The following is a 26,697-nucleotide window of genomic DNA, read 5'->3' on the forward strand; positions in this document are numbered from 1 at the left end:
ACTCTTTATAGAAAAAATATAAAAGTATCTGATCTAAATCCCATTGGCCCTAAAAGACCAAATCCAAATTTATGGCAGAAAGCGATGTGCAGTTGTGAGCAAAGAATCTTCAGAGGACAAGTGTCCACCTGAAAAAACTTCATCACGATAGGCACTGTTGCTGGCACTTTTAGCAGAAATACCAAGAATTTAAGGGATATTAAGAATAATTTACCATCTCATCCTTTAAAGGTGACCTTTGCAAACAGGTTTCAAATACACTGTTAGGACCAGGTGAGAAATCCAGCATGAAATAAAACAGATTCTCCAGCAATGGTGCAAAATCACCCATCACATTTTACAATGGCATGACTAAGCACTGGGCTACTGTTGTAGAATGCTGAAGTATTTTCAATGTAGGCCGTTTCCAGTGCTGTCAGTTTGGCACCTTTCACAAGCACTAAATTCAGTTTAGAAGAAAAATCGAACTTTCAAGTGATGCTGAGGGATCCCAGCCTGAGGAAATTCTAATGCATTTGAAGTTTTTGTATTATTTTGCATGTCCACTCCTGAAGTACTCCAAACATCCAGTGCAATCTATTGGAGTTTGGGGTGTCAGAGGAATACAGGATCAAGCATTTGCCATTTTGTAAGGAAAAGCCATTTAAATCACAAGCCTAGTATATTAAAGTGATTCTATCAACTTCTGTTCACAATTGCACATCAAATAATATGAAGCTATATTGGACCATATGGAAGCTATATGGGCCAGATCCTCAGTGGAGCACCTTTGATTTCCAGCAGCTGACGATCTGGCCCATGAGTTTTTGCAAAGCACATGAACACAGTGACAACAATTATATCAAAGTCTTCGGCTCTGGCACAAAGCTCGTTGTTTCAAGTAAGTTCTATGGTAGAATAGAGAAAAAATTACATGTGATAATATAAAATTAGAGACTGCAGAGCACAATTTATTCAAAAAGGATAACGGACAATGGAAACGTGATATGCAATCTACAGTAGAAGAATGAATGTCTTTACTATCGAAATATAAGGTTAATGTACAGAGTTGAGAGTAAAACAGATGTGTGATCACATTGACAATTATTGATATAGAGGGGTATTTTACTCATCCTGAGTCAAAGCTGGGTTGTTCTCCTGTGTAGGGGTCAATGCCCCAGACCAGGAGGACATCCACAGTACCATCCAGTGCAGGGTGCAAGCCAAAGAGGCAATACTAGAGTACCCCTAGTTTACCTATAAGTGGCATGCAGATTGCAAACACACACAAAAAGAGGTAGCACTGAGTCAATTACAACTTAACCCTGCAATTCTCCCTTTAGAAAACCTCCCATTGAAACTAATAGGAATTTCCTTTGAGCAAGGAGGGAAGCCAAAGGGCCCAAAGTAAATTGCCATCTTAAAAAAGAGAAGTGATACTTAAAGTAGTAAGAATATATCACGTATATTCTTTTACAGCATGCCTTCCTTGTTAAAAATTCCACTTAAATAAATTAGACAAACGAGGTGTTTTGAAAAGTTAAATTGGACCAAAACAACAAGTAGCTCCACACTGGAAACTATAATTGACTTGGAAATTAAGAGTCTTATCTTCTTAAAGTGTCTTATGCAAAGCCCATTGAAGCCAAAGGAAAAAAGCCCATTGGCCTTAAGGGGTTTTATATCTCGCCTAAAATGAGGCGAGATACTTAAAACAGATTTTGCCCACTTATGCGCGCACACATGCTGCTTATATATGTACAAAATTCAGATTTTATATTGGATAGACACCCATCTAACCATGTACAAATACAAAAAATTACGTGCTTGCAGAAGTATCAACATGTAAACGTGACTCCAATTTCTAAAAACATCTAATGAGAAATGCCAGAAATAATCATTCGTTTTTGCAAAGCACAACATCACTGGGCAGGAAGCTATGTAAAAGTTTTTTGAATACATACAAGACTTGAGTGAGTATATCATTTGGTAAACCTACTGGTCAAGCCCAATCCTGTATTCCTGGGTGCTTATGGTTTATATGGAATGTAAGATTGAGCCTCAAATGTTGAACTAATTAGTGCTGGAGCATGAGGATCGAAATTGAAAAGAACAGAAAAATCAATTCCCTAAGTTGGTGACAATTTCCAAAATGAGGGAGTTCTTTAATGAAGAGATTTTTCTTGGTTAGGTAGTCTTACATTTCAGCTATCTATTTCCTTCTAATTTCAAGATATTTTAAATCCTTTTTGACACAACCCTAATTACAAGGTTATAGTCTGGTTCAGTTCCAAATAGTTTCGGAAAACTCTAGAATAGCCAGACAGCACAAAAATAAGCTGAAACCATTTTAGAAAAGGAACCTTCACAAGCTTTGACATCAGGAGGACTACTCACAAAGCATAAAATTAAGCACATGTGTAAGACTTTGTGGGAGCAGTGCCTAATCTATTTGTGTCTCAGTTGACTAAAGACAATGGCTGACATTATCAAATGAGCCTGAATTTGAAAGGGATTTGGGCACCTAAATCCCTTCTTACTGCCTTTAAAAATTCCAACTAAATGTTTTGTGGAATATAGGCCAACTATTTTGTTAAATGGCCTCCAATTTTTCACCTGCAATTAAGTGTTGGAACAAATAGAAAATGCACAGAATACATGGTGCCCATTTGGGGCCTTTGACACTACTGAAATATCAACAACCTTCCGTTTCTTCTTTGTGGTGCACATTTATAACATGAGAACATTGCCTCGTTCTGCAGAAAATACTTCTTTGGCAGTTAGTTGGGTTGGGAACCTTATTCTCTTAGTTGTATCCCACAGTGACAAATAGGAGACAGAAATTAGCAGCAGTAGATGTGTTTTCAACCTGCTCACTTCTTGTGATAACTACTAAATTCAATATACTGTTTAAAAAATGTATCGTTTACTGTCAGCCATATAGCAGGAGCAGACAGATCATGATTTTGGTAGGGAAATCTTTTCTGACCTGGTTCAGTCTTATTTCATGCACTTACACTAACTCGGGGATGAAATAAAATTCAACATTCCCTCTATTCCAGGGGTTCTCAAACTGGGGGTCGGGACTCCTCAGGGGGTCACGAGGTTATTACATGGGGGGGGGTCTCAAGCTGCCAACTTCCACCCCAAACCCTGCTTTGCCTCCCGTATTTATAATGATGTTAAATATATAAAAAGTGTTTTTAATTGATAAGGGGGGGGGTTCATTCAGAGGCTTGCTATGTGAAAGGGGTCACCAGTTTGAGAGCCACAGCTCTATTCCTCAGCAAAGATTTGATCGCTGAGTTCTGTTGAGAGCTCCATTGTTAATAATGCTTCATAATCAAGATTTTCAAAAGTGGTTGACTAAAGTTAGGCTCCTAAATACTTATTTGGGCATTTAAGTTTCTTGATTTTCAGAAGTGTTGAGCAATATGCATAACACTCCATGACACTGGCCAAATACATGAACAAAGTCATTTCAGGATGTATCATCATCATCCTAATTTCGTAATTGATATTTGTCATTGAGGATTACAGGTTAATGTATTTACTGTAATTTCCCAAAATGGCGTTCAGCAACAGTTTCCCCGAAGTTGTATCGGCTGGGTCTGCACTACAATATATCTTGTATGTTCTTATATCATTTTAAGGTGAAAAATTGATAAAAAATGTTTTCACAAAGGTTCAGTTTCTTAGTGTGGAAAAGGCGTAAAGATTACTTTTCTCTCTTTTGAAAGGTGCTAACCCAGGTTCTTAAATAGTAAATGCAGATAGTTCAGGGCAAATGTATCTCCTGATAGAATATTCTAGTGATTCTTAAAGAGAGAGGCCTTATTAAAGGTTTGTGGAATCTTTAATACCCTTCCCTTCAGGTACATCTACACTGTAATAAAAATCCCGTAACACCAAGTCTCTGAGGCTGGGTCAATTGACTTGGGCTCGTGGGGCTCAGGCTTTGGTGCTAAAAACTGCAGTGCAGACATTCAGGCTCTGACTGGAGCCTGGGCTCTTAGGCCACCTCCCTTGCTGGGTTTCAGAGCTTGTGCTCCAGCTCAAGCCTAAACATCTACACTGCCATTTTTAGCAGCACAACCCCAGTCCTGCAAGTCAGAATCAGGAGACTTGGGCCAGTTGTGGTCGTGCCGCGGGTCTTTTACTGTGGTGTAGCTGTACCCTTCCTCTCATTATCACGGTGTCTTTTACATACACATTTTGGGTAAATAAAGGGGAGATTTTCAAAGTCACAGATGTTTTGAAATGAACCAGAACATAAAGCTGTACTCAGCATTCATTCAAAAAGTGTTTAATACATTTTGAGTTTGGAAGCTAAGTTAGTAGGCAGTTTTCTGTTCCACAAAAACCTGCATTCAATTCAAGCACGTAAACTTCTGCAATTCCAGCTCCCTAAAGCTGTAACCCATAAGTGGATAATTTACTCCTATCTTCACAATTTAATAGGCAGTAACAATATATTATAGACTTAAATAGTTCAAATACATTTGGCAACAGAATATCGTTCCCATGCTGAACTCAGAGTTAAGATTGTGGGCTTGAGTGCAAGTTGGACGAATTGGATGCAAGAAATGAAATTGCCTCTCTTCCGCTTTCAAATCTGTGAATTCTTTATTGTTTCAAAAGCACAGCATACCATGTATACTGCAATTCTGAATTTACTTAATTTCTAACACATTCATTTCTCTCTCTAAAATGAATCCAGAGACACAAGCAAAACTCGATCCCAAGAAGATCCAGGTCCTGCCTCCTTCTACTGAACAAGATGGGAAAGTAACACACATATGCCTCATTGAGGATTTTTACCCAAATGTCATTAAGGTGACTTGGGAAGACGACAAGAAGAATGCAAAGGATAATGCAGTGTATGGGGAAATTTGGCCCCCTGATGACAATCAACCTTCATACTCAATAAGCAGCTGGCTGACCGTAGATAAAAATAGCGGCAAGAATTATCACTGCAAATATCAACATGAAAGCGAAGAAGGTTTTGTCCCCATCAAATCTCCAGGTATATACTATATTATGAGAACTAGTGCTATATATATATATTTACTCTCTATATATATATATTCAGAGAGTTCACTGTTTCTTTACAATAAAAAAGTAAAATGTATAACTGTTCCTGAAAGGGTTTGCGCTCTCCAGGCCACTATTAGTTTCCATCTCTCCATAAGCTGGCTGTCACTGAAGCTTCTCCGTCAAAAGCTCAGTTTTGTCTCCTCTCCCCCAATTTAAAATCTTTCTATAATGACTGAAAATGTTGGCTGAGCTCCTCAGCTAGTGTAAAGCAGCAAAACTCCACTGAAGTCAATGGAGCTCTGTAGATTTACACCAGCCACGGACCTGGCCTACAGTGTTTGGTTTTGAACAAGGGATACATATTGCAACAAAAGTAATAACACACACAGCACCTAGCTTATTAAAACAGACCAGAAGAATTACACAAAACAAAATCAAAAAGATAATACCTTTTCTCTTGCATTAAGAGAAGTAATTTCTGTTTGGTTCTTATCTGAGATACATTTTTATCTGCTAAAAGAAAAGGAGTACTTGTGGCACCTTAGAGACTAACCAATTTATTTGAGCATGAACTTTCGTGAGCTACAGCTCACTTCATCGGATGCATACTGTGGAAACTGCAGAAGACATTATATGCACAGAGACCATGAAACAGTACCTCCTCCCACCCCACTCTCCTGCTGGTAATAGCTCATCTAAAGTGATCATCAAGTTGGGCCATTTCCAGCACAAATCCAGGTTTTCTCACCCTCCGCCCCCCCCCCACACACACACAAACTGCTGTAATTAATTTATTGTATCTCTTTCAAACGTAATGGAAAAAAGGGGTTTATTGACCATCCCCCTCTTGCACATCAAAAATACCTAAGAGATGGGCCTTAGACTGTATCCTCATCAGGATTATTTTCTTCTGTCTCTTGTACAGCTATTAGACAACATTACCACTACCCGGAATGCCAACAATCTCAGGCTGCCTCAGGCTCGAGACAAAACCAGGCGGCCAGGTTTTTATCTAACGAGCATACGTACACATTGCAAAGGGGCAAACACAACTGAGTAGTTTGGTGGGACAAAATGCATTTGGCTCGACATGAACAGAAACTTGCATACACAGAAGGGCCAATGTCCAGAACCTGCAATCAGATCGGCTAGTCCAGACCTCTGCACCCATGCAAATGCCAAGGACTTCAAGTGAGCTCCTAACAGGCACAGAGGTTTGCACTGACTGATCTCATTGCAACATCAGTACCTAAATCTCAATATAAGGCATACAAGTACTCACTTGCAGGAGCATATGCATTTTTCCTGTTTTATCTCTAGTTGGTTTTGCACACCAGTTACGTGCTATTGAGCATTTACTCTGTGGATGGAATCTCAGTGCTCATGTATTAAAATATAAACTTCCCATATTTGAGTCACTGTAGTTATAATATTTTCACCATCTTTCTCTTTGAACTTCTATCAAGAAAAGTATGCCTTCATTTTCAACAAGAATCCCATTTGACAATTAAAGCTCTCTTTACATGTTATGCTTTTATCAGACACCTTTGCAGACACCACTGTAGTGCCTCAAACCACGGGAGGTTGTATCAAGAATGCTGAAAACAGCACCACGATTTCCACAGGTAATTCTCATTTTTTATACAATACAGTTAAGAATTGAGCACTATTTGACATGGTTAAGACAAAAGTGAAAATATTCTCTCTTTCTAAAAGCTCCAAACATCATTACTCTAGATGTGGATAGACTCCAACTCTGGGGGTGCTCTGGGGCTGGAGCACCCATGGACAAAAAATAGTGGGTGCTAAGTACCCACCAGCCACCTGCCGATCAGCTGTTTAGTGGGGGGCATTGGGCGAGGGGCCGGAGCCGGGGGGGAGGAAGAAGTGGGGTGACGGCAGGGCGCGCTCAGGGGAGGGGGCAGAGCATGGTGGGAAGAGGTGGGGCAGATGCTGGGCCATGGGGAAGAGGGCAGAGCAGGGAGGAGAAGAGGCGGAGCCAGTGTGGGACCATAGGGGAAGCAATGGAGTGGGGTGGAGCACCCACCTGGAAAGGAGAAAGTCGGCACCTGTCGCTATAAGTTAACATCTGCTGTGGGTTACCAAAAGGGTCCAAAACCTAATCCCCACGGGCAGCTCAGGTTAGACGTTGTAGCAGTCCTGCCGAAATACATGTTTTGGTGGGATTTGCTGTGCTTTGTTAACATGCCACATGGGTCATTGTTCCTTAACCTACACGTGCCACTGGTCCTTAATCTAACATTTAACATGTTAAATGTCAAAAAGTATTCAAAGCCAAACTTTTCAAATGGTGCGTAAAGGTGCTGAAAGCTTGAAGACTCAACTGATTTCAGTGTAATTTCAGTACTTCTGAAAACCAGACCACTTCACTGATCAGCTGCTTGGATACAGATTCAGAACAAATGTAGGTTTCAGCGTAGCAGCCGTGTTAGTCTGTATTCGCAAAAAGAAAAGGAGTACTTGTGGCACCTTAGAGACTAAGAAATTTATTTGAGCATAAGCTTTCGTGAGCTACAGCTCACTTCATCAGATGCATTCAGTGCATTTCCAATCATATATCATGTATACCTTACACTATCACACATGGTTTTATAGTTATTTTTCTTTGTGGCTATAGAATATGCAACATTAACCACTTGTTCTTGTTGTTGTTATATTTTGTTGTAGATATTACAGACAGTTTCATGCACAGGACGGCGTATTTAATATACATTGTCCTACTCCTGAAAAGCACCATGTACTACATCATCGTACTCTTCTTCATATACAGGATGCAAAGTCCAGTCAAGCACCGGGGAAAGAAACCTTAAATTTCTCCTTACAACTTCCAACGTCAGCATTTGTGTCTGAAATTTACTTTGCTTTGCCATAAGCCTGTTCATATGAAACACCTTGCTCTAAATATTAAGACATGCATTTCAATTTGATTTGGTTGGTTATTTCTCTAATTAGCGCAGATGGCTTCTTCTGCTTGAGAGCGAACAGTTTTATATGTGACCATATTTCCTATTTTTTTATTTTAATTTTGTAACTGGAACTTCCAGGGCTGAGGCTACACTCCTTGATTTCAATAGTAATTTTGCATCACAAAGTATTGCAGAACCAGTCTCTTAGGCCCTTATCCTGCAAAAACACAAAGAACTTTTTGGTTGTGGAAAGGCCAACTGCATTCAGTAAAGTCAATGGGAAAACTTGTCTCATAAATATTTGCAGGTGTGGAGTCCTAATCTAGAATGTAAAATTATTTGTCATTTCTTTCTACTAATTACACTTATTTGCTCTATAAAACAAAAAGAGTCTTCTGAAATATGACTAATTTTTTTAACTGAAACATTAATGGATTTTAAATAAAATTCATTATTGCAGAATTCTGTCCAGTATTTATTTCTCAAAAGGAAATCAATTCTAGGAACTGCAGGGGAGGATTCCCCAGTGGTCAGAGACCCATTTCTTTCATCCCCTGCACCCAACCATGTAACATATTTATCTAGCTTTTACCACGGTAGTATCTGAATGCCTCACAATCTCTAATGCATTTATCCACACAACACTGCTGTGAGATAAGGAAGTACTATTATGCCCATATTACAGATGGAGAACTGAAGTCTGTAGAGACTAAGTGACTTGCCCAAAGCCACATGGAAAGCCTGTGGCAGAAGAGAGAATTAAACCCGCGTCTCCCAGGTCCCAGGCTAGCACTAAGCACTAGACCATGCCTCCTCCCTTCAGCACCAAATCTGTCTCTGTCCCCCTCTCATATCCATATCCAGGTCTCTCATATCCACCCCTCCCCTTCAGCTCCTATCCTCCCCCACATCCATGCCTATACACACCGATATGCCTCCCTCTGCCGCTCCCTCTAGTCTGATTCACCACCCGTTAACTCAGTCCATTTCCTCCTCTGCTGTCCCACCTGTCCCCTCCTCACTGCACTGTTTCCTGTACCCCACTGCTTCCCCCCACTTCTGCCAACCATTCCCCCCTCCCACTCTGCTTCTTCTCACACTCTGGCTCCTGCACCTGTCTCTCCCTGTGTTACCCCCCCCCCCCCGCACACACACACAAACAGACAGTCCTCACCCCTCTGCAATCTCAGTCAGGCTGCTTCCTCCACCTCTTCATCCCCTGGGTGCTAGTGGCGGGGGTGGGGAGGCACTGATCACACAGAAGAGAGCGGGTCCTTGCTCTCACATCTGGTGCTAAAGTGGCCTGCAGCAGCAACAGTGTTGTTAGCCTCAAAACTTGAGGTTTTGGCAAACACGTAAAAAGTAGCCCCCAAAATCACTGAGGTTGGTGACACTGCTCCTTCCACACTCTTCCCCTCCTCCCCACAGCACTCCAGTACATAAGTCCCAACCTTTCCAGGGCTAAACTGGGCGATGGAGATGGAGGGGCCGATGAGCCAAACCTAAGTAGTGCCATGACCCCATGTGCTAGGACACGATGCCACTTGGTGTGGGGCCTGAGGCAAACAGGGGAATGTGGGGGTCAAAGGACAGTCACACAAACGCCAAGATTTGGGGAGTTCTGGAGCTCGAGCTCGAGCTCCTGCTCCTGCTCCTGCTCCTCTTGCCCTTGCCCTTGCCCCAGCTCAGCTCCCGCATCTTCAGCTCCCAGGCAGACAGCCCTTCTCCCTCCAGAGCTAGAGTGAGCCTCCTCTTCAGCTCCTGGCCCACAGTCCTCTTCTCAGGGCCAGCTGGGCCCTAAGTGAGCTAGCCACAGCTGTGGCTGTTTCCTGATTTCACTCCTTTTCCCCAGCCACAGCCCTCTCCAGGGATGCTTTTATTCCCTGTTCTGCAGGAGTGGGGCAGCCACCCAACTACACTATCACTAAAGTGTGCCATCTATAATTAAAATGTTTGTCTATATCACGCACCTTGAAATCCAGGCCCTGCCAGTATCTGTCTCTTACCACTTCATCCACCTACAACAAACCCATTTTTATTAAATGTAAACATCTATGTTAATGTATAATTATGGTCACACATTTAAAATAGAAAAAGTCAGCAACAGGAGGAGGAGAGAGGATGATTCTTCTATTTCTCTTTTATTCACTGCTTCTGGGTCCTAGAAGTGAGGAGATTTTGACCAGTCCTTACAACCTAGCAAAGAAACCATTGGTAGTCTATAGCCTTCAATGTCTTATTTTATATTGTTATTTATCGCTCATCACTGAAGTGTCAGAGTGGTGATGCATTAGGGTGATCCCAGTTGGTATGAGCAAGGGTTATTTAAGCTGCTACAAAAGGAATGGTGTTAAACAGCTTCCCTTCCTGCTGTTGCAAGTGTTTTGGAGAATAGGATTAAAATTCTAAAAGATCTGGAGAAACTGGAGAAATAGTCTGAAGGAAATAGGATGAAATTCAATAAGAACAAATGCAAAGTACTCCACTGAGGAAGGAACAATCAATGCACACATACAAAATGGGAAATAACTGCCTAGGAAGGAGTACTGTGGAAAGGGATCTGGGCTCATAGTGACTCTCAAGTTAAATACGAGTCAACAATGTAACACTGTTGCGAGAAAAGTGAATGTCATTCTTCCGTGTATTAGCAGGCGTGTGATAAGCAATTCTTCTGCTCTAGTCAGTAGTGGATTAACGCATGGCCCCATGGAGCCCATGCCCAGGGCCAGGGCCAATTTGGGAGCCCCTACAGAGGTGTTGGAACCTGTGTGAAACTGGGGGGCGGCTGGCACCAGGACTGTGACCCCAACCTCTTCTCCTCCTCCTCTTTCTCCCAAGACTCTGCCCTCTGCACCTCCGCACCCTTTCTTGCATGACCAAGTCACTTATCCTCTCTGGGTTACAGTTTCTCCTGCTGTGAATAATACCTGCCACACATAGACATTGAAGCTTAATGCATTGAAGTACATTGAAATTCTTGGATAGAAAGTACAACACCAGTGCAAGTTATTATGCATGATGATTAGACCATGGCTAAAATTCAGTCTTGCTCTCTCCATACCAGCAGGACCAAATCATGTTACAACTACCATGTTATATAATGTGTGACCATGACTTGGTATATTTGCTAGGTAGAGGGGCAACAATGGATGTATTTTGTGAAACCTCCCGCTGTTGCACTAACGTCAGTAGAGCCCCACCAAGGACACCAAGTGCAGCAGTGTTAGTGCTGGTTTTTATGATGGTGTCACTTAACCCTGCTCAGAGCAGGTCTACAAGACACGGTGGTAACATGCCAGTGAAGGCTATTGCCCTCACTACACCAGTTCTCCCAGGGATCACCAGGGAAGATTCACCAGCATGATTGCAATGCTGGGAGATATTCCCAATAAACTCTTGGGTAGTAGACAAGCCCTTTGACACAACCACTGTACATTTGAGAGGAACCTCTCACTGTATGTTCCTTTTCTATTTTTCTTACCCACTGTCAGTTATTTCCCAGAATTATTCTGCAGGTGAGTGAGCTGGGGGTGGCCGTGTCTGTGTCTGTGAGAGAGATCAAATACTCTGGTTAGTTCCCTTACAACTGCTAGATTGTCATCCACCCCTTTTGTCTGAAATGAGGTGGGCTTTCTCAGACGTTATCTCTGTTCTGTTCTAAAATGTCTGTGTATGCAGAGGAAAATATTTTTCCCCTCCCCAGCAGCCATATGAAAAGATACCAGTAAATTGGTAACACAAACTGCAACAATCCCAACATACAGCAAAATATGTATCTGGTGTACAGGCTCCCAGCTGCAGTCCATAGACTTCTTTGTGTGTGTCTCTAGAGAGCTCTATGATCACATAATGCTGGTTCCTCCTCATTACCATCTATTAAATTTCAGTAATACAGCTAAGAATGAAATTCTCTCTCAGGTATCATTTTTCCATGTAAGCAATTACTACAGAGATGTGATGTGATTGCGGATGCGAGGAAGAGGAGATGGTCAATGCTATTGGGAACGGAAAAGGGGTTGTAGTCCATGAGACATACTCTCTTTTAGTATGTGGACCACACAGTGAAAATGTTTGAGAACCGCCTGATCCAACAGTCTATTTACAACATTAAAATCAAATAGAAGCCACAGTCTAGTTTCCATTTTAAGGAGTGAGGATTCATTAACAGAAAAGCTGCAAGGACATACATAAATTCTCTTTCCAGTGATTCTATTTGTATCAGCTTTATGAGGGCACAAAAATGTGAATTCATTAAATTCTCCAAGCAGTCCAGAAACCAGGAATGCTTCATAAGAAGTATTTTCCCAGCTGCTGGTTAGCCTGCCTGGATATTTGAGCAAGGACACAGCACCATAAGTAAAGTACCACAGCTTCTTGTAAAATGAAAAGTCAACGTGACACTTCAAGCTGGATCAAGTACTTTGGCACAGGAACCAAACTAGTTGTTTCGGGTAAGTATTTTTATTCTTGATTGTTTTTCTTTTGGTAAATAGAATCAAGGGAACGGACAAAAACATTGGACCTAATAAATGAATATTAAAAAAGGAATTTGCACATAATCCATGTATTGCTCTTGACCTGTGTATGGAACTCCCACGCACACCAATGGGTTCGCTGAGGGCAGTTTATGATCCTAATGAGTAAAGTGAGTACAAGGGTAAAAGGCTGGAATATTTACTGAATAGCTGTTAAGAATCGGGAAGGAGGGAAATGGAGAGATTTAAATTTAAAATAATGTCCAAATGCCAGCAAGTGTAAAATTCACAGCACAGGTTTCAATTTAGCAAGTGCGGGATTATTAAAAAGTTTGTTATTGTTAGGACTAAATCAGTCCTAGTACGATGATTAACGGAGGAAAATTGCCGAAGGTGCAACAGTCTTCAGGTGCTCAGAAAGTGGTTTTACTGAAAGTATCTTTTCCCTTTTGTGTATAATGTTCTTTATTGGATTAAAGCTACAGAAACAGTCCAATCAATAATGCAAGTGCTAGTTAATGTTGAGTACATAACAGTATTTATAATCCATTGTTTAGCAAATGTCATTTTCTAAACTATACACTAAGAGCATGTTAAAATGTAAAGTGAAACACAGAGATTGTGATTTGACAAAGGACAGAAAGAGAGAGCCAGAAAAAAAGGCAAATCTCCTGAGTCTCACTATGGTGCTTTAACCACAAGACCATCCCTCCTATCCAGGCACATTGAAGATCATAGGACTAAATCCTGCTCATCCACTGAAATTAATGAAAGTGTGTGGTGACCAGCAATTCACCCCACTCAATTTTCCATGCCGAGTTGTATTTCAAGGAACAAAAAACATTTTTGGTAGAAGGTGGCACAGGAATTCACAAAGTGCATAAACTCAATTTAATACTCCCACAATTAAGTCGCCGATAGCAAGCCTTGTTTAGACTGTGGACTTTGTATTTAAAATAGGAACGTCAGAATTTCACTTCAGTGAAATTCATACCTTGAGCATTCATTTGTTTTTGTAGAGGATTTCAGTGATGTGGGTATGGAGAAAAGTACTTTGGCTCCGGCACCAAACTGTTGGTTTCAAGTAAGTTTCTCAAGATGTTTTCAAAGCATTCATTTACTCTGGGTGTTTACTATGGTTGTTATCCAGGACAAAATCAAGCTATTCATAAATATACTGGGTGAAATCCTGATCCCACTAAAGTCAAGGGCAAAACTCCAGTTGATTTCATTGGGGTCAGGATTTCACCCATTCTAGTCTCTCTAATTCAGAACGAACTAGTTACGCTTGCTTAATCAATGAGAATGAGGTAAATTGTTTGGAGAGCTTGCTCGGTATTGTCACGCTGTGAGATGATTATGCAAAAATATTCTGAAGTGGAACCACTCATTGTTAGCAGTGAATGTGAAATGTAGAACTGATGGGTTTTGTACAATACCGTATATTTAGCACCCCGTCATATCAGTTGCTGAGCTTCTTTAAAGCTCATTCATTTAAATAGGAGTTGAGGATGATCAGCACTTGGAGGATCTGGGCATTAGGTAGCATTAAAAGTACTTATAGTCGGAATATCTTAATGCAATTGAGTTTTCTTTCCTAAAAAAAGCTCCAGTTCAGAAAGGCACTTAAGCATATTTTCATTCATATTCAGCAACGTATTTAAGCTTGCGCTTAATTAAAGGCCAAAACAAGGCCAAAATGCAGTAAATCATGTTGATTCCAGATACTGATGGGGAATAAAGAGGTGTGCTTATTTTTTACATAAACAGAAGGTATACATGATAGAGTAATCCTTTAAACAAAATACGATAATTGTTCCAATAATACAATCCTCAATTTTTTAAAGATAATTTCCAGTTGTTAAAATGTTTCAGCCATGTTTGGATTTCATGGGATTGAGAGAATTCTGTGTCTTTAATTAGGTTTATTCTTCCCTCCAGATACTGCTAAATGGTCCTTGCTGGGTGCCTAGTCCTTGAGACAAACAAATATTTCTGAAGAGCAAATGTTTTCTGTTGGGGAATATTTCTGATTACACCAAATGGCAGAAGTTAGCCAAAATAATTGTCATGAATATACCCAATTTAAGAGCTATATTCTACCCTCAATCTATCGTTATCATTAGGTGCACCATCATGGAATGATGGCAGTATGCAGGCTTAATTTTATAACCTCAGCCTGTGGACCCTAATTTTAAAAGTAATTTGTTCCTTTCCACAAATTATTAGTAACAGCTAATCTAAACCATATTGAATCAGATTAATTTTAGGGACAGATTGTCAATGGTACATCTAACTTCACCATATCTCAATTTCTTTTGCCCCTTTGAAAATCGCCTCCACAGCTTTCACATTATTTTACATGCCCTCTCCTTATTTACTATTTTATTGCAAGGCCAGAAAGCAATTTAAATAGCATATCAGATTTTTTTTAAAGCAACAACGACTGGTTCATCAATATAAAGATACTAGATCTGTACAGTATTTTGCAAAGGATTTGCTCACTGTGATACTTCTAGTGGTGTTCTCATCAAAGTATTTGGCTCTGGTACCAAGCTCATTGTAACAGGTAAGTTTGGTGGTAATTACAGTAATGCAAAGCTAAAGAGACTTATTGTGATCATTGAAAATCTTTTTATTACAGGTAAGGTCAACAATTGTTAGCTCGATCTTGTGAAGTACTGAGCACTTAATGTGAGGTGCTGAACACTATCAGTTCCTGTAGACTTCAGTGCAGGTCAGGGGTGTTAGCACCTGGTATGATTTGATTCCAAATACATCAGCTTTTCAACCCCAGCAAACCTGCAATATTTACTGAGGGATTTAAAGTAGATTTTTTTCAAGGAAATAAATATTTCTAATATTTCAGCTATTAAATGTCATTTTTCAGAGGATGTGCCACCATAACCATGCTGGTTCTTTGTCCAGTTGCAAAAATTTGTCTTAGCTTTGATATTACTCTAATTCATTTATACAAAAAATATGCATAAAATTAAACAACTCTGAAAGAAGCAACATCATGCTTCTCATTTAAAACAAAAGAAGCGATCTCTGCAGTACTCAGTATCTTCATAGCAGAAACGTTGTAGTTACACCAGTGTAAGTGAAAGAATTTGGCCCTAGAGATCGTCCTCTTGTGTGACGTACCTTGGCATTGCAGGCAAACTGACACTTGCAATTATATAATATATATACTTGGGGATTGAGTCTTCTTTGCCCTGCTCTTGGAAGCCATTTACGCTCATGAAAAGTCGATGGGAAGTGCTACCATTCTGATTAAGTTGCATGTTACCCCCAGTTTGCGTTGGTATAACTGACTGCACAAACACAGGACAAAGGAAAATCAGGTCCTTACTGTCACAGAATCATGCTCTGCACATTTATATAAATCAACTAGAGCAGTCAGTCTATTTTTAAACCTGAATTCACAATCAAGTTTACCTTAGTACCCCTATAGCTCTCAACTAAAGGTAAATTGCTCTAATGCTGCCAATTAAAATACATACACTACCATAATTAATTCTAAAAATATCAGAGCAGGATCAGAATGTTGCTTTCAGTGAATATTCTGTGGTATTAAGAATGTAGATACAATTTAGTTAGCATTATAGTTTAAAATGGATGGTTTTCCTAAATCCTCTTAGCTGTATAAGATCCTGCACTCTTTGACAGGCAAAACTCCCATAGCTTTACCAGCTGTTTTGACTGTGTAAGGAATGGAGAAGCAGGTCTGTGATATGTGTAGATTATTTATTACAGCATGAAGAGCTAAGATTGCTCACTTGATTTATTAGTGTATTAAACCTGTAGGATACAATCTAACGTTTCAGTAATAAAATATCTTCTCAAAGAGAAATATCAAATATTGGCTAAGGAAGTTCCTCCTGAGAAAAGAAAAAATCTAAGATCATGGAGAAATTCAGATCCCGGCACAATTCTAAGTAAAATCAAAAGAAATTGTGGCTGTTTGTGCCAGGGCTGAATTTGACTCCAGAATTACGGGAATCGGGGCTTTTCCATTCTAAGAACATAAGGTGAAATTCTGACTCCACAGAACTCAATGGCAATGACTTTGGGGCTAGGATTTTACCCATGTTGTATAAGCATAGTTCTTAGCAGGGACAACATTATTTACAAGGATACTGAAGAAGCAGAAATTGCCTTTAAAGTCATATATATTTAGGAGTCCTGATTTGGCTCTCACACTAGTCATTCCTCTTTTTAAACTGACTTCCCTCCATTCATTTAAAATTGAGCTACTCCAGATTTACACCGGTGTAAGTGAGAGCAGGGTCAATACCTACCAGAATTCTTCAGAATTCTTGCTTAGTGGAATAGATGAGTAAAAAGATTTGAAAACAGAACCAAGCTTGGTGCTGTCAACAAGCCTGACATAGGAATAATGGTGCTTCTCATATTATATCCATTAAAGTGCATCTAGTCATCACGAAAGAAGTTTACATTAAAATGGTATAACTGGATTCTTCTGAACGTAATATTCTAGAAAAAACCTGGTACTAATGGCAGGCTCAGTGCAGAAGCCAAACACTGAATTGAATGTGGAGACTGAACTGTCCCCTCTCAGCCCTAGAGGTTGTCCTTCCAGGACAAAATTGACATGGTTTGGTGGGATGGTGTGAAGAAGCTTCCCTTGTACCTGCCTGTGTTGTATCTCTCCTGTGTAGAAAGGGATTCAGGCTATAATGCTATGTATATGGCAACTTTCAGAAGCACTCGGTCATTTTATTTGAAAATAAGAAAAAAAAATTCACCAAAACTTTACATTAAGTTTTGTGAAAGAAATAAATGCAAAAATATTTGGAATGCTTATTAAAAGGTAATTAATTAATTAAAAGAACATATCTGACATTATATGACGGAAGTTTCTTGGGTTTTTGTAAAACAAAGTGCATTAAGAACAGAGTGATCAGTGCAGATCATTAGTTATAAAGTACAAAGGAGCTACCATTACTGATAATTATTTTGGTGATAAGATTCTCAAGCAGTCTAAGGTTGGTTTTAATTGGTTTCCTGCCTTTTGAAACAGTTCTAGGTATTGATTTTTGACTTTACTGACTGAATATAACAAACTCTTTATAGAAAAAATATAGAAGTATCTGATCTAAATCCCATTGGCCCTAAAAGACCAAATCCAAATGTATGGCAGAAAGTGATGTGCAGTTGTGAGCAAAGAATCTTCAGAGGACAAGTGTCCACCTGAAAAAACTTCATCACGATAGGCACTGTTGCTGGCACTTTTAGCAGAAATACCAAGAATTTAAGGGATATTAAGAATAATTTACCATCTCATCCTTTAAAGGTGACCTTTGCAAACAGGTTTCAAATACACTGTTAGGACCAGGTGAGAAATCCAGCATGAAATAAAACAGATTCTCCAGCAATGGTGCAAAATCACCCATCACATTTTACAACGGCATGACTAAGCACTGGGCTACTGTTGAAGAATGCTGAAGTATTTTCAATGTAGGCCGTTTCCAGTGCTGTCAGTTTGGCACCTTTCACAAGTGCTAAATTCAGTTTAGAAGAAAAATCGAACTTTCAAGTGATGCTGAGGGATCCCAGCCTGAGGAAATTCTAATGCATTTGAAGTTTTTGTCTTATTTCGCATGTCCACTCCTGAAGTACTCCAAACATCCTGTATTCCTCTGACACCCCAAACTCCAATAGATTGCACTGGATTAAGCATTTGCCATTTTGTAAGGAAAAGCCATTTAAATCACAAGCCTAGTATATTAAAGTGATTCTATCAACTTCTGTTCACAATTGCACATCAAATAATATGAAGCTATATTGGACCATATGGAAGCTATATGGGCCAGATCCTCAGTGGAGCACCTTTGATTTCCAGCAGCTGATGATCTGGCCCATGAGTTTTTGCAAAGCACATGAACACAGTGACAATAATTATATCAAAGTCTTCGGCTCTGGCACAAAGCTCGTTGTTTCAAGTAAGTTCTATGGTAGCATAGAGAAAAAATTACATGTGATAATATAAAATTAGAGACTGCAGAGCACAATTTATTCAAAAAGGATAACGGACAATGGAAACGTGATATGCAATCTACAGTAGAAGAATGAATGTCTTTACTATCGAAATATAAGGTTAATGTACAGAGTTGAGAGTGAAACAGATGAGTGATCACATTGACAATTATTGATATAGAGGGGTATTTTACTCATCCTGAGTCAAAGCTGGGTTGTTCTCCTGTGTAGGGGTCAATGCCCCAGACCAGGAGAACATCCACAGTACCATCCAGTGCAGGGTGCAAGCCAAAGAGGCAATACTAGGGTACCCCTGTAAACCAAAGAACAGTGGGGATCGGGGGTAGGGGAGTGGTGAGGGCATGGAATGGCCAGTGGGTCTGACACAAGTGAAATCAACTGGCCAAACCACCTGCTCAGTGGGTGGCCAACTGCATGGACTTTACTGAAGCTCCTGGGCTATGATGCTCTAGCTAGGTTGGGGGAAAGATTTCATCTTCCCATCCATCATGTAGCTCTCCTAGAGAAACCCCCTTTACTCAGCTTAGTGCGGTGACCAGGATTTAGCATCTCATATCACAAGTACATATTAGTCAGCAGATGTAAGAAGTTAGTGGGTGGAAAGATGTCATGACAATGTCTTGTGAAAAGGAGATAGGTCACAGTGTACTGTAAAATGAGTATTTTTTCTAATGATATGTTTATTTATATTAGCATTTTTAAAATGCCCCCATTTGACCACTCTGGCAGTACAGGGACAAAAACACTGAGCATCCAGCAGAACTTAACTGAAATACCCTTTTCCATCAATCCACTAGGCAAGAGAAAATAGGTACAAGTCCAACATTAGGTCTCAAATGTCAAACAGATCCTCTCTGTCAGTGAAATGAATGATTTTCGTTTAAACAGAATTTAAAAGCTACCAAATTAATATTAATATACAGTATTTGAAAACACCAATGTAAGCTCACCCTGTATTGATTAATATTAATATATAGTATTTGAAAATACCAGTGTAAGCTCTATGTATTCAAATTTCCACCATTTCCTTGTTTGAATTAACTGGCTCTCAGTTGTGCCTATTTAGCAATATTTGTTCAGATCTGATCCCTCGGAATGGACATGTCTTGGGCAGTTTTTGTTGTAAGTTGTAACACTGTGGGAGCTGCGAAAATCTTTGGAACTGGCACAAAACTTGTCGTAACTAGTAAGTTTTCAGACAAACTATTTTAAACGTTTCATAATGGCAAAATCCATCAACTTAAGCTCAATCATTTATCTCAATGCAAGAATGTACACTGGCTAAAATTTTATTATGAGTGTAATAATTTATTAACAACACTAATGTTAATGAAACCAAAAGTCACTGGCTAGCAACAGAGAAATGTCGTAACAATCCTTTTCTCTTTTGGGTGTAAATAATACCAGGTGCTGAGCACCCTCAATGTCCGTTGGCTTCAGTGGGAAATGAGAAGCGTTCAGAACTTCATAGGAGCATTCAGCACTTTGCTGGACCAAGCACGTAATGCAAAATTAAAATTACAAGCATGCCATTTACTTATTTTTTCATAAATTCTGACGGCATAATGGACTTTGTTCTCAAATAGTACGTCAGCGTTATTTACGTATGATAGTTTACCTGTAAGTGGCATGCAGATTGCAAACACACACAAAAAGAGGTAGCACTGAGTCAATTACAACTTAACCCTGCAATTCTCCCTTTAGAAAACCTCCCATTGAAACTAATAGGAATTTCCTTTGAGCAAGGAGGGAAGCCAAAGGGCCCAAAGTAAATTGCCATCTTAAAAAAGAGAAGTGATACTTAAAGTAGTAAGAATATATCACGTATATTCTTTTACAGCATGCCTTCCTTGTTAAAAATTCCACTTAAATAACTTAGACAAGCGAGGTGTTTTGAAAAGTTAAATTGGACCAAAACAACAAGTAGCTCCACACTGGAAACTATAATTGACTTGGAAATTAAGAGTCTTATCTTCTTAAAGTGTCTTATGCAAAGCCCATTGAAGCCAAAGGAAAAAAGCCCATTGGCCTTAAGGGGTTTTATATCTCGCCTAAAATGAGGCGAGATACTTAAAACAGATTTTGCCCACTTATGCGCGCACACATGCTGCTTATATATGTACAAAATTCAGATTTTATATTGGATAGACACCCATCTAACCAGGTACAAATACAAAAAACTACATGTTTGCAGAAGTATCAACATGTAAACGTGACTCCAATTTCTAAAAACATCTAATGAGAAATGCCAGAAATAATCATTCGTTTTTGCAAAGCACAACATCATTGGGCAGGAAGCTATGTAAAGGTTTTTTGAATACATACAAGACTTGAGTGAGTAAATCATTTGGTAAACCTACTGGTCAAGCCCAATCCTTTATTCCTGGGTGCTTATGGTTTATATGGAATGTAAGATTGAACCTCAAATGTTGAACTAATTAGTGCTGGAGCATGAGGATCGAAATTGAAAAGAACAGAAAAATCAATTCCCTAAGTTGGTGACAATTTCCAAAATGAGGGAGTTCTTTAATGAAGAGATTTTTCTTGGTTAGGTAGTCTTACATTTCAGCTATCTATTTCCTTCTAATTTCAAGATATTTTAAATCCTTTTTGACACAACCCTAATTACAAGGTTATAGTCTGGTTCAGTTCCAAATAGTTTCAGAAAACTCTAGAATAGCCAGACAGCACAAAAATAAGCTGAAACCATTTTAGAAAAGGAACCTTCACAAGCTTTGACATCAGGGGGACTACTCACAAAGCATAAAATTAAGCACATGTGTAAGACTTTGTGGGAGCAGCGCCTAATCTATTTGTGTCTCAGTTGACTAAAGACAATGGCTGACATTATCAAAGGAACCTGAATTTGAAAGGGATTTGGGCACCTAAATCCCTTCTTACTGCCTTTAAAAATTCCAACTAAATGTGTTGTGGAATATAGGCCAACTATTTTGTTAAATGGCCTCCAATTTTTCACTTGCAATTAAGTATTGGAACAAATAGAAAATGCACAGAATACATGGTGCCCATTTGGGGACCTTTGACACTATTGAAATATCAACAACCTTCCGTTTCTTCCTTTTGGTGCACATTTATAACATGAGAATGTTGCCTCGTTCTGCAGAGAACTTCTTTGGCAGTTAGCTGGGTTGGGAACCTTATTCTCTTGGTTGTATCCCACAGTGACAAATAGGAGACAGAAATTAGCAGCAGTAGACAGATCATGATTTTGGTAGGGAAGTCTTTTCTGACCTGGTTCAGTCTTATTTCATGCACTTACACTAACTCGTGGATGAAATAAAATTCAACATTCCCTCTATTCCAGGGGTTCTCAAACTGGGGGTCGGGACTCCTCAGGGGGTCACGAGGTTATTACATGGGGGGGGGGTCGCAAGCTGTCAACTTCCACCCCAAACCCTGCTTTGCCTCCCGTATTTATAATGATGTTAAATATATAAAAAGTGTTTTTAATTGATAAGGGAGGGGGGTTTCATTCAGAGGCTTGCTATGTGAAAGGGGTCACCAGTTTGAGAGCCACAGCTCTATTCCTCAGCAAAGATTTGATCGCTGAGTTCTGTTGAGAGCTCCATTGTTAATAATGCTTCATAATCAAGATTTTCAAAAGTGGTTGACTAAAGTTAGGCTCCTAAATACTTATTTGGGCATTTAAGTTTCTTGATTTTCAGAAGTGTTGAGCAATATGCATAATACTCCATGACACTGGCCAAATACATGAACAAAGTCATTTCAGGACGTATCATTCTTGCTAATTTCGTAATTGATATTTGTCATTGAGGGATACAGGTTAATGTATTTACTGTAATTCCCCAAAATGGCGTTCAGCAACAGTTTCCCCGAAGTTGTATCGGCTGGGTCTGCACTACAATATATCTTGTATGTTCTTATATCATTTTAAGGTGAAAAATTGATAAAAAATGTTTTCACAAAGGTTCAGTTTCTTAGTGTGGAAAAGGCGTAAAGATTACTTTTCTCTCTTTTGAAAGGTGCTAACCCAGGTTCTTAAATAGTAAATGCAGATAGTTCAGGGCAAATGTATCTCCTGATAGAATATTCTAGTGATTCTTAAAGAGAGAGGCCTTATTAAAGGTTTGTGGAATCTTTAATACCCTTCCCTTCAGGTACATCTACACTGTAATAAAAATCCCGTAACACCAAGTCTCTGAGGCTGGGTCAATTGACTTGGGCTCGTGGGGCTCAGGCTTTGGTGCTAAAAACTGCAGTGCAGACATTCAGGCTCTGACTGGAGCCTGGGCTCTTAGGCCACCTCCCTTGCTGGGTTTCAGAGCTTGTGCTCCAGCTCAAGCCTAAACATCTACACTGCCATTTTTAGCAGCACAACCCCAGTCCTGCAAGTCAGAATCAGGAGACTTGGGCCAGTTGTGGTCGTGCCGCGGGTCTTTTACTGTGGTGTAGCTGTACCCTTCCTCTCATTATCACGGTGTCTTTTACATACACATTTTGGGTAAATAAAGGGGAGATTTTCAAAGTCACAGATGTTTTGAAATGAACCAGAACATAAAGCTGTACTCAGCATTCATTCAAAAAGTGTTTAATACATTTTGAGTTTGGAAGCTAAGTTAGTAGGCAGTTTTCTGTTCCACAAAAACCTGCATTCAAGCACGTAAACTTCTGCAATTCCAGCTCCCTAAAGCTGTAACCCATAAGTGGATAATTTACTCCTATCTTCACAATTTAATAGGCAGTAACAATATATTATAGACTTAAATAGTTCAAATACATTTGGCAACAGAATATCGTTCCCATGCTGAACTCAGAGTTAAGATTGTGGGCTTGAGTGCAAGTTGGAGGAATTGGATGCAAGAAATGAAATTGCCTCTCTTCCGCTTTCAAATCTGTGAATTCTTTATTGTTTCAAAAGCACAGCATACCATGTATACTGCAATTCTGAATTTACTTAATTTCTAACACATTCATTTCTCTCTCTAAAATGATTCCAGAGACAGAAGCAAAACTCGATCCCAAGAAGATCCAGGTCCTGCCTCCTTCTACTGAACAAGATGGGAAAGTAACACACATATGCCTCATTGAGGATTTTTACCCAAATGTCATTAAGGTGACTTGGGAAGACGGCATGAAGAGTGCAGAGGAAAATGCAGTGCATGGGGAAATTTGGCCCCCTGATGACAATCAACTTTCATACTCAATAAGCAGCTGGCTGACCGTAGATAAAAATAGCGGCAAGAATTATCACTGCAAATATCAACATGAAAGCAAAGAAGGTTTTGTCCCTATCGAATCTCCAGGTATATACTATATTATGAAAACTACTGCTATATATATTTAAAGAGTTCACTGTTTCTTTACAATAAAAGAGTAAAATGTATTACTGTTCCTGAAAGGGTTTGCGCTCTCCAGGTCACTATTAGTTTCCATCTCTCCATAAGCTGGCTGTCACTGAAGCTTCTCCATCCAAAGCTCAGTTTTGGCTCCTCTCCCCCAATTTAAAATCTTTCTATAATGACTGAAAATGTTGGCTGAGCTCCTCAGCTAGTGTAAAGCATCAAAACTCCACTGACGTCAATGGAGCTCTGGACCCGGCCTACAGTGTTTGGTTTTGAACAAGTGATACATATTGCAACAAAAGTAATAACACACACAGCATCTAACTTGTTACAGCAGACCAGAAGAATTACACAAACCAAAATGAAAAAGATAATGCAGGAGAAAGAGAAAATAAGAGAAGTAACTTCTGTTTGGTTCTTATCTATACCAGATCTCAGATCTTTAAGAACAAAATCTTTCTCCATTGTTTTGATTGGATAGGTATTTTTCCAACTTCTGTTCACAGATAGCTAGATTCTCAGATGGTGTAAACTGGCATAGCTCTAGTCAAGTTAATAGAGCCAGGCCAATTGATATTAGCTCAGAATCTGGCCTATTATCCTTACATTTCAGTTCTCAAAGTGCCATCTGATAAAAATATATTTTAAGGTTATTTATTGATTTGCAGTATGTATCTTACCCCCAGGTCTCAGTCAGCATGGAGGCAATTAATAAGAGCATATACAAATTTATCTATTTCAAATACAATGGAAAAATAGGCTTATTGACCCCCCCCCCCCCCTTGCACATCCAAAATGCCTAAAACATGGGCCTTAGACCGTATGCTGATCAGGATTATTTTCTTCTGTCTCTTGTACAGCTATTAAACAACATCACCCCTTCCCAGAATGCCAACAATCTCAGGCTGCCTCAGGAGGCCAGGTTTTTATCCCCCAAGTATACGTACACATTCCAAAGGGGCAAACACAACTGAGTAATTTGGTGGGACAAAATGCATCTGGCTCGACATGAACAGAAACTTGCATACACAGAAGGGCCAACGTCCAGAACCTGCGATCAGATCGGCTAGTCCAGACCTCTGCACCCATGCAAATGCCAAAGACTTCAAGTGAGCTCCTAACAGGCACAGAGGTTTGCACTGACTGATCTGATTACAACATCAGTACCTAAATCTTGATATAAGGCATACAAGTACTCACTTGCAGGAGCATATGCATTTTTCCTGTTTTATCTCTAGTTGGTTTTGTACATCAGCTACGTGCTACAGAGCATTTACTCTGGATGGAATCTCGGTGCTCATTTTTTAAAATATTAACTTTCCATATTTGAGTCACTGTAGTTATAATACTTTTACCATCTTTTTTTCCTTTGAACTTCTGTCAAGAAATGGGTGTGTTAATTTTCAACAAGAATCCCGTTTGACAATGAAAGCCTCTTTACATGTTATGCTTCTACCCTTGCAGACACCTCCGTAGTGACTCAAACCACAGCAGGCTGTACCAACAGACTTTTCACAGGTAATCGTGTCCAATTCTCATTCTCTCTACAATATAGTTAAGAATTAAGCACTATTTCATATGGTTCAGACAAAAATGAAAATATTCTCTTTAAAATAGTCCACACATATTTATCCTCACTGCCGAAAGTTAACATTTGCAGTGTGTCCAGTAACTAATGCCCATGGGCAGCTCAGGTGAAACACTGTAGAGGTTCTGCCGAAACACGTTTCGGTGGGATTTGTTGTGCTCTGTTAACATGCCACGTGTGTCATTCTTCTTTAGCCGACACATGCAACTGTTCTTTAATCTAATACTTAACATGTTAAATTATAAAAAGTATCCAAGGCCAAAATTTTCAAATGGTGTGTAAAGGTGCTGAATGCTTGATGACCCAACTGATTTCAGTGTAATTTGTGGGTGACCAGGAAGTCTTAAAATCAAACCACTTTTATTTAGCTGCTTGAATATGGACTTAGAAGAAACTTAAGCATCCAGGTTTGAAAATTTTGGCCTAAAATCATGGCAACACCCTACTGTAAACTGTCAGTGCCAGAAGCACTAGCATCATGCCTACTCCTTAGCAGATAGTAGCGATACCAGCATTGAGAGTGCCTCTTTTCTACCAGTTCTGCTGAATGAGCAGGTATATTCGGAATGTAGACCTGGTTAGCAGACACACTCATTTATGCATAGTCTGTTTAGCCAATATAGTTACTGCAATTGATTACTGTATAGACCTTCCACTATCAGACACATGGTTTTATACTTTTTTTATTTTGAGGCTGTAGAATATGCACCATTAACTGGGTTTTTTTTAAATCTTGTGTTGCTATTACAGTGAGTTTCATGCACAGGACGGCGTATGTAATATACATTGTCCTACTCCTGAAAAGCACCATGTACTACGTCATCGTACTCTTCTTCATATACAGAATGCAAAGTCCAATCAAGCGCCAGGGAAAGAAACCTTAAACTTCTCCTACACCTTCCAACCTCAGCATTTGTGTCTGAAATTTACTTTGCTTTGAAATAAGCCTGTTCATATGAAACACCTTGCTCTAAATATTAAGACATGCATTTCAATTTGATTTTGTTGGTTATTTCTCTGCACAGATGGCTTCTTCTGCTTAAGAGCGCACAGTTTTACGTGTTCATTTTTTCTATTTTATTATTTTAATTTTGTAACTGTGGAACTTAAAGGGCTCCTTGATTTCAATGGGAATTTTGCATCACAAAGCAGTGCAGGATCAGTTTCTTAGGCTCTTATCCTGCAAAAACACTTGTGCACACAAAGAACTTTTTGGATGTGGATAGGCCAACTGCATTCAGCAAAGTCAATGGGAAGACTCGTCCCATAAATATTTGCAGGGCTAGAGTCCCAATCTGTAATTTAAAATGATTTGTCATTTCATTTCTATTAATTTCATTTAT

The 26,697-nt window shown here is 39.5% G+C and overlaps 1 protein-coding gene across 3 annotated transcripts; it reads left to right on the forward strand.

Annotated features, from left to right (window-relative positions):
• The first annotated feature begins 11,580 nt into the window (after positions 1-11,580).
• LOC102946119 (T-cell receptor gamma chain C region DFL12) lies at positions 11,581-26,697 on the forward strand. Of its 3 annotated transcripts, none has more exons than XM_037890040.2 (4): positions 11,581-12,394; positions 23,422-23,727; positions 25,231-25,284; positions 26,105-26,697. In XM_037890040.2, the coding sequence occupies exons 1-4, from the start codon at positions 12,325-12,327 to the stop codon at positions 26,236-26,238; spliced, it is 564 nt and encodes a 187-aa protein (XP_037745968.1). In that variant the 5' UTR covers positions 11,581-12,324; the 3' UTR covers positions 26,239-26,697. The 3 variants fall into 3 exon arrangements, with proteins under 3 accessions (XP_037745968.1, XP_043396516.1, XP_037745967.1); XM_043540581.1 differs by lacking the exon at positions 11,581-12,394 and adding an exon at positions 15,371-16,153 and having other exon boundaries at positions 23,391-23,727; XM_037890039.2 differs by lacking the exon at positions 11,581-12,394 and adding an exon at positions 19,503-19,628.

The sequence above is a fragment of the Chelonia mydas genome, chromosome 2 (genome assembly GCF_015237465.2).
Source record: "Chelonia mydas isolate rCheMyd1 chromosome 2, rCheMyd1.pri.v2, whole genome shotgun sequence".
NCBI classification, from domain to species: domain Eukaryota; kingdom Metazoa; phylum Chordata; order Testudines; family Cheloniidae; genus Chelonia; species Chelonia mydas.